Below are 13,175 nucleotides of genomic sequence, written 5' to 3' on the forward strand. Positions count from 1 at the left end.
TCAACCTGCAACAATTCTGCAGTCCAAGCTGATTTTGAAGAGCGGCAGTCATTCCGCAGTTGTACGCTGGCACGGACGCTCCAAACAACATGATTCTTGGGAGGATGCGTACACACTCCGTCCAAAATTTCCTGCTCTACCGACTTGGGGACAGGTAGCGTTTCAAGGGGTGGGGAGTGTCATGACCTGGCCCACTCATGGACATCGGCCCAAGGCCACCAGAAGGAACAGACGCCTGACCTGGGAACTGGAGGAAGATGGTGCAGAGCAAGAGCGCAACGGGATAAAAGGCCGTGAAGACGGCGTGTGAAGAATGTCGAGTTTTCAGATAGAAGTAGAACTAGACCATTTCCCCTCTCTCTGTAAATCCGGCAAGCTGAGTGCGTCACAACAAGGAGTAGGTGCTCGCCCACCGGAAATTCACTTTGGCACCACGATGCGATGTGACGTTGAAACATCATCTGTCTGAAATTGAGTGCGGATAAAGTCTCGGAAACATCTCAAAACCTATCAATCGACAACAACAAAAGTTGCCTCGGAAACATAATGAAAGGGACGAAACACCCGGTCCAACCATGAGGTGACAAGAGCAGTAGATAGATCAATAGGAGTACTAACAAAGGTCGGAAAGGACACAGACAGCACTGACAAATCACAAATTAATGCCGGCAACGAGACCGTATCATCAAAGGTAAAGAGATAGACCACCAAGCAAGGTGCGTCAGGCAGCATACTTGACAGCGATGTCGGCGAGGCAGTGCGCTACCTCGGCCGGCGTCGAGAACAACGCCATGTGGTCCGCGCCGTCGATTTCCTTGACCTCGTCGACGGGGTAGTTCTGCACCATCCACCGTTGGAACCCCTCTACGATGGCGTTGTCGTCCTTGAGGACGATGAACACCCTGCGCACCGACCCGTAGCGAGCCTCGGTGTATGGTGGCTGCAGTCTCAGGTCCTCCACGAACATCGAACCGACTCTCATCAGAGATCTTCCCAGCGTCAGATCCTGCCATAGATATGATTCCAAACAGCATGCAGCTCTAGCATTAATTTCTATTTGGTCAATTTCAAATCTCAATCAGTGCACAGCTTCGCGATGTTCCAACAGATTGATTAACAGAGCAACAAGTTCGTAATTTCGCGCATACCTCCGGCGAGCACAGCTGCAAGAACTTTGCTCGGGTGACCAGCGGCCCGAACTGCATGGCAGTAGGAAGCTTGCCCTCAGGATCTTGAGGCTTAAACTCTGTGTCCATCCAGTCAAGCGTTCCCCCCTCCACGAACTTTTTAGATCGAGCAAAACATTCATCAGTAGTACAAATTAAAAGCGATATGCTAATGCTGGTGTATGTTGATGTTTTTTTGGTTCCGCGTACGTCCAATCTAGAGTTGCAGATTCGAAGAAGTCGATCATGGTGTACCTTTTCGAGCACGTACGCCGGCGACGACCTGTGGTCCGGCATAAAGGCGGAGAGGAACACCGCGGCGGCGACCTTCTCCGGGAACAGCTCGCAGGCGAGGGCGATGTTCACGCCGCCGAGGCTGTGGCCGACGAGCACCACCTTCTCCCCGGGCGGGAGGGACTCCAGGAGGTCCAGCAGCGGCTTGGTGTAGTCGAAGAACGTCGGCACCTCGCGCAGCGGCCTGGGGTCGACGCCCGACGCCGCGAGGTCAGGCGTGCTGACGCGGTGGCCGGCGTCCCTGAGCCGCGTGGCCACCTTGAACCAGGCCCAGCCGCCGACGCATGCGCCGTGCACCAGAACGATGTGCTTGCTGCTGGTTTGGTCCGCCGGAGCCTCCATCTCGATGTGCACACGTGGGGTTTTGCGACTGTTTCTCCGCGGTCCGTGCTTGTCGTTAGCTGTGGAGTATGTCAAAACCTGGGGCGCTGTTAGATTTATGAAGCCGCTCTTGAAGCTTCGGGTCCGCAAACTATCATCGATCAGCAGAATCACGTGCTAACGAGGATAAGCTTGAATAATCATGTAATGCAAAGTCAACAAAACATGTTTAGTTGGAGGTGCCACTGGAGGGCTGCTAAAAGCAATAATGCTAGACTTATATGGAAAGAATACACGCACTGACCTTACGGAAATGGAGGTGGGCTTGTGCAGCTGGCTAGCTTCAACAGTTGCTCAGCACTCACTCTGTTTAAACAAGTGTGCGCCACACTAGTCCGTAGCCGCCATAGCAACTGTTATTTGATGAGAGGGCCTTTCCAAATTTGATGATTTCAGTCTGCTAGGACTGATGCAAGTATCAATGTGCAGAGTTGGACATTTGACAGTCAATATGATGAAAAAATACATAATCTGTGAGTCGAGTTTGGTAAAGTACCTGAATGCTTTAGACAACTTTGGTAACTTCGTTTGGATTTATGAAGCCGCTGTTGAAGCGTTGGCCTCCCAAACTATCATTGATCGGAATAACCACGCCGGAAGCAGCTTATTAGCAATTATAAGCTTCAATAACATGTATGCGAAGTCAGCGATCTTATTTTGAAGAGACTGCCTATACGCAAGTCAGCCTGATTTTTCCCTCGAAAAAAAAGTCAGCCTGATTTTTATCGGAAGAATCACAAGGGAGTAGCTTATTAGCTAGCGAGGATAAGCTTGAAATAATCATGTATGCAAAGTCATAGGCAAAGCAAGCGAGAGGCAAAATCTTATTCTTAAACTTCCAGAAGAGATCTTTGAGATGACAAACAAAAGAAATGTAGACAAATTTCACTCCTATGTACTTAAAAAAAAGGGGGGGATATGTTAATATCAAGTAAATATTAATTACACTCAGCCTCTGCACCAACAAGATACCTAAGAACATCTAGGATGCACAGTGCCAAAAAAAGAGAAAAAAGAGGGAAAAAAAGGACCCTGCCAGGTGATCAATCACTCATAGTAGTAGCACCCTAACCACCACCAAAGACAACACCCGCAGTAGAAAGAAGGTTCTCCAAAAGCAACGCCTTAAGGAAGGAAACAATGCATCGTTGCCCGATCAAAGATCATAGGTGTTCGCCCCGGAGAAAGACCTTGTTCCCAAAGCACTGCCTTCAACAAGGCCACTGCCAGGCCCAACCAATAAAGGCCTGACCTTAGGTTTTCACCCTGAAAATCACGTCTCGGTACTCAAAAGAGCACCACCAACAAGGAAGTCCTCCAATGTTGTCGCCCCCACTTGTAGAGGCTACTACTACAAGTCACATACCACCAGGCTCACAAGAACTTGTGCCCGGTTTGGACAGGAACATATCCTACAAGCCAAGTCTGAACAACTGCCTGTGAAGCAAAGTCTTCATCGCATCCAAGACCCCGTCTTCGCCACTTGCAGGTCCTCCAGTCACGCCATGGCATTCTCCGCATGTGTCGATCCCTTGAAAATCTTGGTGCAGACATGTCCCAAGGTGTCAACGAAAACAGAGCTTCGCGATACCCCGGTGAAGCTGGTTATGCTGATGTTGCGGGTGCACACGATCGGCCCCTATCGAATCAAGGTGTCGAAAGAGCGCCAAATACGCCAGTACTTGTTTTCCTTCGAAGGAGAAGTCCGGAACTCACCGATGGCCAGATCAAAGAGGACTGACCACATGTAGAATGGTGACTTCGCGCGAAGACCACTAGGGTGAATGTTTACGAGACATAAGATCCCAAGATCAACTGTATATTGATGCACACCTCCGGTGGAAAGAGGAGACCGCCGCCGCCATGTCCGAGGACGCCGCCCCAGCGTCCAAGTGATGCGCAGAGCCGCAGACCATCGATGCCACAAACAGGCAGCAACAGGGTACAAGGCTGCCTGCCGCAGTCGCGCCTCTGGCACCCACCGCCACGCACCGCCACAGCATAAGGAGAGGGAGCGGTCATCACCGCCGCCACGCCCAGCCACGACCAGCAGGGGCCCCACCACCGCCACGTCGCGCGGGCTTTGCCCGACGATGGTAGAGGAAGGGGAGGGGTTGAGGATAGGGAGCATCAATCACCGACGGGGGAAGTCCCGGCGCAGCGCATCCTACAGACATGTCAAGAGTTCATTCGGCAAGTGACACATACGACATCTACTTCAGATACATAAAGGTGAATCATCTCCTTTACACTTGCTCACTTGACCCCTTCGAGGATGGTATACTACTTGACCCTCCATCATGCCTGCATAGGTATTGTCGAAGCTTCACGAATGTCGAGGAGTCCAAGCACCAAGAAACAACTACACCATCCGTGAGGGAAGCATGGAAGAAAAGGAAGAAGGAGCATGGACAAGCTTCTGGAAAGCCCGGAACTTCCAGCCTCTGCCCGAAACTTCTAGCCCACGGACCTTTTGGCCTGCCCGGAACCTCCGGCCCCCGGAGTCCAGACCAGCCCCGAGCGCGCCAACTCTCTGGATAGCCCGGAACCCGGCCGAAACCTGCCCGGAACATCCGGCCCTGCCTGCTGATGACCCACAAGTATAGGGGATCTATCGTAGTCCTTTCGATAAGTAAGAGTGTCGAACCCAACGAGGATCAGAAGGAAATGATAAGCGGTTTTCAGCAAGGTATTCTCTGCAAGTACTGAAATAAGTGGTAACAGATAGTTTTGTGATAAGATAAATGGTAACGAGCAACAAGTAACAAAAGTAAATAAAGTGCAGCAAGGTGGCCCAATCCTTTTTTGTAGCAAAGGACAAGCCTGGACAAACTCTTATGATAGGAAAAGCGCTCCCGAGGACACATGGGAATATCGTCAAGCTAGTTGTCATCACGCTCATATGATTCGCGTTCGGTACTTTGATAATTTGATATGTGGGTGGACCGGTGCTTGGGTACTGCCCTTACTTGGACAAGCATCCCACTTATGATTAACCTCTATTGCAAGCATCCGCAACTACAACAAAAGTATTAAGGTAAACCTAACCATAGCATGAAACATGTGGATCCAAATCAGCCCCTTACGAAGCAACGCATAAACTAGGGTTTAAGCTTCTGTCACTCTAGCAACCCATCATCTACTTATTACTTCCCAATGCCTTCCTCTAGGCCCAATAATGGTGAAGTGTTATGTAGTCAACGTTCACATAACACCACTAGAGGTTAGACAACATACATCTTATCAAAATATCGAACAAATACCAAATTCACATGACTACTAATAGCAAGACTTCTCCCTTGTCCTCAGGAACAAACGTTCATAATTAGAGGGGTAATAATGTGCATATAGGATCTGAACATATGATCTTCCACCAAATAAACCAACTAGCATCAACTACAAAGAGTAATCAACACTACTAGCAAACTACTAGCACCAATCCCGGACATGGAGACAAGAATTGGATACAAGAGATGAACTAGGGTTTAGAGATGAGATGGTGCTGGTGAAGATGTTGATGGAGATTGCCCTCTCCCGATGAGAGGAGCGTTGGTGATGACGATGGTGATGATTTCCCCCTCCCGGAGGGAATTGTCCCCGGCAGAAAAGCTCCGCCAGGGCCCTAAATTGGTTCCGCCAAGGTTCCGCCTCGTGGCGGCGGAGTCTCGTCCCGAAAGGTTCTCTCTGATTTTTTTCTCATCGAAAGACTTCATATAGGAGAAGATGGGCGTCGGAGAGCCACCAGGGGGCCCACGAGGTAGGGGGGCGTGCCCCCCACCCTCGTGAGCAGGGTGTGGGCCCCCTGGCCTTCATCTTTGGTGACGATTTTTCTTTATTTATTTCAAGGTATTCTGTGGAGTTTCAGGACTTTTGGAGTTCCGCAGAATAGTCCTTCAATATTTGCTCCTTTTCCAGCCGAGAATTCCAGCTGCCGGCATTCTCCCCCTTCATGTAAACCTTGTAAAATAAGAGAGAATAGCCATAAGTATCGTGACATAACGTGAAATAACAGCCCATAATGCAACAGATATTATCATAAAAGCATGATGCAAAATGGACGTATCAACTCCCCCAAGCTTAGACCTCGCTTGTCCTCAAGCGAAAAGCCGATAACAATAAATATGTCCTCATGTTTAGAGGTAGAGGCGTCGATAAAAAATAAAATATGAACATGAAAGCATCATGATTATTTCATAACAGCAACATAAATAGATTTTGTCATATGATTACTCATGTTCAAGTGGTGATCTATTCACAAAGACAAAGCATGAATCAGAAACATTATTGGGCACTAACAATTATAATCTCAGTCATTGAAGCCATTGTAATTTATCATAACATCTGAAAGAGTCTATGTCAGAGCTTAAAAGCAAGTCCACATACTCAACTATCATTTAGTCCTTCATAATTGCTAGCACTCACGCGATACTTGTGGTTACGGAGTTTTAATCAGACACAGAGAAAGATAGGGGCTTATAGTTTTGCCCCACAACCTTTTACCTCAAGGGTAATGTCAACAATAACAATTCATGCTCCTCCACGTCCAATTAGATATGTATATCATACTCTTTCCAACATGCTGAGCTTGCCAAAGGATAAAATGAAAAAGGAATTGTGAGGATCACCGAGACTCTTGTAAGGTAGAGGATAATAATAAAAGATAGGCCCTTCGCAGAGGGAAGGAGAGGTTTTCATGCACGTTTAGGGTTTATGCACAAAATCTTAATGCAAAAGAACGTCACTTTATATTGCCCCTTGTATGTGAACCTTTATTATGCAGTCCGTCGCTTTTATTGCGTCCACAACAAGTTCGTACAAAGCTTATTTCTCTACATTAATAAGTCATGCATATTTAGAGAGAAATTTTTATTGCTTGCACCGATGACAACTTATTTGAAGGATCTTACTCAATCCATAGGTAGATATGGTGGACTCTCATGGCAAAACTGGTTTAAGGGTGTTTGGACGCACAAGTAGTATTTCTACTTGGTGCTAAGAATTTGGCTAGCAAGAGGGGGAAAGGCAAGCTCAACACGGTAGAGGATCCATGACAACGTACTTTATCTCGAATGTAAGAAAACATAACTCATTATGCTGTCTTCCTTGTCCAACCTCAACTCTTTAGCATGTCATATTTTAATGAGTGCTCCCAACCATAAAAGATGTCAACGATAATATATCTATATGTGAAACCTCTCTTTTCCTATTACTTCCTATTAATTGCAATGATGACCAAAGCTATATTTGCCAACTCCCAACAACTTTAAATCATCATACTCTTTCTATGTGAAGTCATTACTTTCAATAAGATCAATATGAGCTCCTTGATTCTTTTTATTCTTTTTCTTCTAATCACCCAAGATCATGGCAAAATACTCAAGCCCTTGACTCAACACTAATCTTTATTATATAGCTCACGGACTCGATTACAAAGAAGGATCATAAAGCAAAACTCAAAACTAGATCATGCCACGACTTTATTCCACTAAATCAAGATACTACTAATAGGATCAAACTAAGAAAAACTGTAAAGATAGGAGTTGTGATGGTGATACGATACCAGGGCACCTCCCCCAAGCTTGGCAGTCGCCAAGGGGAGTGCCCATACCCATGTGATTATATCCTCAGAGGTGATGGAGGTGGTGAAGATGACGGTGGATAATCGCACATCGAGCGTAAAAGTTCCTCCAACTTGCGGATAATGCCCTTGAGCCCAGTAATATGGTCCTTCAGCAAAATATTCTCCTGTGTAAGATACTTGTTCTGTATGCGGGCTAACTCAATCATCTTGAAAGCTTCAATCTCTGTTGGAGTGAAAAGGTTAGGTAAGGGTTGAGGGATGTATTCTTCGTTCACCACCGGAGCTTGAACCTCCTGGACTCCTTAATCCTTTCATCCTTGTTGATTTCTTCTGGTTCTTCTCTCTTCAACTCTATCTTCAATAGCCAAGCATCCTTGTCTTCGTTGCTGGAAGAGGGAGAAGTCATGGTGCTCTAGACCTGTCAGAAAAATAGCTCGAAACAAGAACAGAGAATATTTGCGTGATACGGTGGTCAAAACCTTCGGAGTATATATAATGAATTTTTACCGACCAAAATATGTATCGTGCAAGGAAACGGAGTCCGGAGGGCACACGAGGTGCTCACGAGGTAGGGGGCGCGCCCAAGGGGGTAGGGCGCACCCTCCACCCTCGTGGAGATCTCGTGTCCTCCCCGGACTGCTACTTATTTTTATATTTTTCTAAATATTCCAAAACGGAGAAATATTGCCTTAAAAATTGTTTTCGAGTCGGTTTACTTACCGTACCACATACCTATTCCTTTTCGGAGTCTGGAACGTTCTGGAAAGTGTCCTTTATGTACTCCTCCGGGGTCACGGTTTCAATAATATCAGTTTCAACATTTATAGGATTACCTGGAATATAGTGTTTGATCCTTTGACCGTTTACCACCTTCGGATTTGTGCCTGCGAAGTTGTTGATTTTTATGGCACCGGAACGATAGACCTCCTCGATAACATAGGAACCTTCCCATTTAGAGAGAAGTTTTCCTGCAAAAAACCTTAAACGAGAGTTGTATAGCAATACATAATCACCTACATTAAACTCACGCTTTTGTATCCTTTTGTCATGCCATCTTTTAACTTTTTCTTTCAACAACTTGGAATTTTCATATGCTTGGGCTCTCCATTCATCAAGTGAGCTAATATCAAATAACCTCTTCTCACCGGCAAGTTTGAAATCATAGTTGAGCTCTTTAATAACCCAATATGCCTTATGTTCTAGTTCAAGAGGTAAATGACAAGCTTTTCCATAGACCATTTTGTACGGAGACATACCCATAGGATTTTTATATGTAGTTCTATAGGCCCATAATGCATCATCAAGTTTCTTGGACCAATTCTTCCTAGACCTATTGACAGTCTTTTGCAAAATTAATTTGAGCTCCCTATTGCTCAATTCTACTTGACCACTAGACTGAGGATGATAAGGAGATGCAATCCTATGATTAACATCGTATTTAGCAAGCATCTTACGGAAAGCACCATGAATAAAGTGTGAACCACCATCAGTCATTAAGTATCTAGGGACTCCAAACCTCGGAAAAATAACTTCCTTAAGCATTTTAATAGATGTGTTATGATCATCACTACTAGTTGGAATAGCTTCCACCCACTTAGTAATGTAATCAAGAGCAACTAAAATATGTGTGTAACCATTAGAGGCAGAAAAAGGTCCCATATAATCAAAGCCCCAAACATCAAATGGCTCAATAACAAGTGAATAATTCATAGGCATTTCTTGACGTCTACTGATATTACAAATTCTTTGACATTCATCGCAAGACAAAACAAACTTACAGGCATCCTTGAAGAGAGTAGGCCAATAAAAACCGGATTGCAATACCTTATGTGCAGTTCTATCTCCAGCGTGATGTCCTCCATAAGCTTCGGAGTGACACTTGCGTAGGATCTGTTCCTGTTCATGCTCGGGTACACAACGTCTAATAACACCATCTACTCCTTCTTTATAAAGATGTGGATCATCCCAAAAGTAATGTCACAAGTCATAGAAAAACTTTTTTCTTTTGCTGGTATGTGAAGCTAGGTGGTATAAATTTAGCAACAATATAATTAGCATAATCAGCATACCATGGAGTGCTACGAGAAGTACTTATGACATTTAATTGCTCATCGGGAAAGCTATCATCAATAGGTAGTGGGTCATCAAGAACATTCTCTAACCTAGACATGTTATCTGCAACAGGGTTCTCAGCTCCCTTTCTATCAACAATATGCAAATCAAATTCTTGAAGCAGGAGAACCCATCTAATAAGTCTAGGTTTTGCATCCTTCTTTTCCATAAGATACTTAATAACAACATGATCAGTGTGAATAGTAACTTTGGAATCAACAATATAAGGTCTAAACTTATCACAAGCAAACACCACTGCTAAAAATTCCTTTTCGGTAGTAGCATAATTTCTTTGAGCACTATCTAGAGTCTTACTAGCATAATGGATAACATTTAATTTCTTATCAACTCTCTGCCCTAGAACAACACCTACAGCATAATCACTAGCATCAAACATAATTTCAAAGGGTAAATTCCAATCAGGTGGCTGAACAACAGGTGCAGCGACTAGTGCTTTCTTAAGTATTTCAAATGCTTCTACACAATCATCATCAAAGACAAATGGTACATCTTTTTGTAATAAATTAGTCAGAGGCCGAGAGATTTTTAAGAAGTCCTTAATGAACCTCCTATAAAATCCGGCGTGACCAAGGAAACTTCTTATACCTTTGATGTCCTCTGGACATGGCATCTTTTTCAATAGCTTCAACCTTGGCTTTATCAACTTCAATACCTCTTTCAGAAACTTTGTGCCCCAAGACAATACCTTCATTAACCATAAAGTGGCACTTTTCCCAATTCAAGACAAGATTAGTTTCTTCACATCTCTACAAAACTCGATCAAGATTGCTTAAGCAATCACCAAAAGAGGAACCATAGACGGAAAAGTCATCCATGAAAACCTCACAAATCTTTTCGCAAAAGTCAGAGAATATAGCCATCATGCATCTTTGAAAGGTAGCAGGTGCATTACATAAACCAAAAGGCATACGTCTATAAGAAAAAGTACCAAAAGGGCATGTAAAAGTAGTCTTTGATTGATTTTTAGCTGACACGGGTATTTGAGAGAAACCAGAATAACCATCTAGAAAGCAATAATGTGTATGTTTACATAGCCTCTCTAGCATTCGATCAATAAAAGGTAAGGGGTAATGATCTTTCTTAGTAGCCTTATTTAATTTGCGGAAATCAATTACCAACCTATAACCTATGATAATTCTTTGAGGGATCAATTCATCTTTATCATTAGGGACAACAGTAATACCTCCCTTCTTAGGGACACAATGGACAGGACTTACCCACTGACTATCAGCAACAGGATAAATTATACCTACCTCCAGAAGCTCGAGTATTTCTTTTCTTACCACTTCTTTCATTTTAGGATTCAAACGTCGTTGAGGATCACGAACTGGTTTGGCATCAGCTTCCAAATTTATTTTATGTTGACATAGTGTGGGACTAATGCCCTTAAGATCATCCAGAGTATATCCAATAGCAGCACGATGCTTCTTTAGAGTTTTCAATAATCTTTGCTCTTCATGCTCTGAAAGGTTAGCGCTAATAATAAAAGGATACGTTTTCTTTTCATCAAGATAAGCATATTTAAGATTATCCGGCAACGGTTTAAGCTCAAACACGGGATCACCCTTGGGTGGAAGAGGATCCCCTAGGATTTCAACAGGCAAATTGTGTTGCAGAATAGGTTCCTGTTTAAAGAATACTTCATCTATTTCCCTTCTTTCATTCATAAACATATCATTTTCATGATCTAGCAAATACTGTTCTAAAGGATCACTAGGAGGTACAACAATAGAGGCAAGACCAATAATTTCATCCTTACTAGGCAATTCTTCCTCATGATGTTGTTTACTAAATTTAGAGAAATTAAACTCATGAACCATATCATCCAAGCCAACAGTAACAACATTCTTTTCGCAGTCTATCTTAGCATTAACAGTACTCAAGAAGGGTCTACCAAATATAATGGGACAAAAGCTATCTTGCGGGGAACTGAGAACAAGAAAATCAGCAGGATATTTAGTTTTCCCACACAAGACTTCAACATCTCTAACAATTCCCACTGGTGAAATAGTATCTGTATTGGCGAGTTTAATTGTGATATGAATTTCTTCTAACTCAGCAGGTGCAATTTCATGCTTAATTTCTTTATATAATTCGTAAGGTATAACACTAGCACTAGCACCCATATCACATAAGCCATGATAACAATGATCTCCTATTTTAACAAAAATAACAGGCACGCCTACCACATGTCTATGTTTATCTCTATCACATGGTTTAGCAATTCTAGCAGTCTCACACTAGAATTGAATAACATGCCCATCGATATTGTCAGACAAAAGATCTTTAACAATAGCAATATTGGGTTCTACTTTGACTTGCTCAGGGGGTGTATAAGTCCTAGTATTGCTTTTACGAACAACAGTTGAAGCTTTAGCATGATCCTTCATTCTAACAGGGAAAGGAGGTTTCTCAACATAAGAAGTAGGAACAATAGGATCATTATAAGTGACAATCTTTTCTTCAACTTTAATAGGTGTAGCTACTTTTACTTCTATGGGAGGATGATATTTAAACCACTTCTCCTTGGGGAGATCAACATAAGTAGCAAAAGATTCACAGAAAGAGCTACTATCTCAGAGTCAAGTCCATATTTAGTGCTAAACTTATGGAAAACATCGGTATCCATAAAACATTTAACACAATCAAACTTGGGTGTCATACCTGACTCCTTACCTTCGTCGAGGTCCCAATCTTTAGAGTTGCGTTTAATTCTATCCAATAAATTCCATCCAAATTCAATAGACTTCATCATAAAAGAGCCAGCACAAGAAGTATCGAGCATGGTGCGATTGTTATCAGAAAGCCGAGCATAAAATTCTGGAGAATTGTCAATTTTGAGAGCTCATGATTGGGGCATGAATATAACATTGATTTAAGCCTCCCCCAAGCTTGAGCGATGCTTTATCCTTCGCGAGGCCAAAAATTATATATATAATTGCGATCACGATGAATAAGATGCATAGGGTAATACTTTTGATGAAATTCCAATTTCACTCTTTTATAGTTCCATGATCTCGTATCATCACATAGCCTATACCATGTCAATGCGTCTCCCTCCAAAGATAAAGGGAAAACCTTCTTCTTAACAACATCATCAGGTTTACCTGCAAGCTTAAATAGTCCACAAATATCATCCACAAAGCGTAGATGTTCGTCAGGATGCTTTGTTCCATCTCCTGTGAAAGTGTTAGCTAGCAGTTTTTCCATCATACCCGAAGGAATTCCAAAAGGAGTTTCATTTTCAATAGATTCAGTAGGTTCAGTAGGTTGAGGAGCAACTCTTGGCTCAACTGGACGGGGTGAAGATACCCCGAACAAGCCCCTCAAACAATTACTTTCCATAGTAACAAGTGGCAGAAAATTTCAGCACACTAAATAAATTTTTCCTTACCAAATTCCACCTACCAAAGGTGCTTCACTCCCCGGCAACGGCGCCAGAAAAGAGTCTTGATGACCCACAAGTATAGAGGATCTATCGTAGTCCTTTCGATAAGTAAGAGTGTCGAACCCAACAAGGAGCAGAAGGAAATGATAAGCGGTTTTCAGCAAGGTATTCTCTCCAAGTACTGAAATAAGTGGTAACAGATAGTTTTGTGATAAGATAAATGGTAACGAGC

The 13,175-nt window shown here is 43.4% G+C and overlaps 1 protein-coding gene across 1 annotated transcript; it reads right to left on the bottom strand.

Annotated features, from left to right (window-relative positions):
- Positions 1-462: 462 nt before the first annotated feature.
- On the bottom strand, positions 463-1,877 carry LOC119291648 (salicylic acid-binding protein 2-like). Its single transcript, XM_037570447.1, has 3 exons — positions 1,422-1,877; positions 1,149-1,283; positions 463-1,006 (listed from the first exon to the last, which is right to left on the bottom strand). Exons 1-3 carry the CDS (start codon positions 1,800-1,802, stop codon positions 722-724), a joined length of 801 nt encoding a protein of 266 aa, XP_037426344.1. The 5' UTR covers positions 1,803-1,877; the 3' UTR covers positions 463-721.
- Between the last annotated feature and the right edge of the window lie 11,298 nt (positions 1,878-13,175).

The sequence above is a fragment of the Triticum dicoccoides genome, chromosome 4B (genome assembly GCF_002162155.2).
Source record: "Triticum dicoccoides isolate Atlit2015 ecotype Zavitan chromosome 4B, WEW_v2.0, whole genome shotgun sequence".
In the NCBI taxonomy this organism is placed as follows: domain Eukaryota; kingdom Viridiplantae; phylum Streptophyta; class Magnoliopsida; order Poales; family Poaceae; genus Triticum; species Triticum dicoccoides.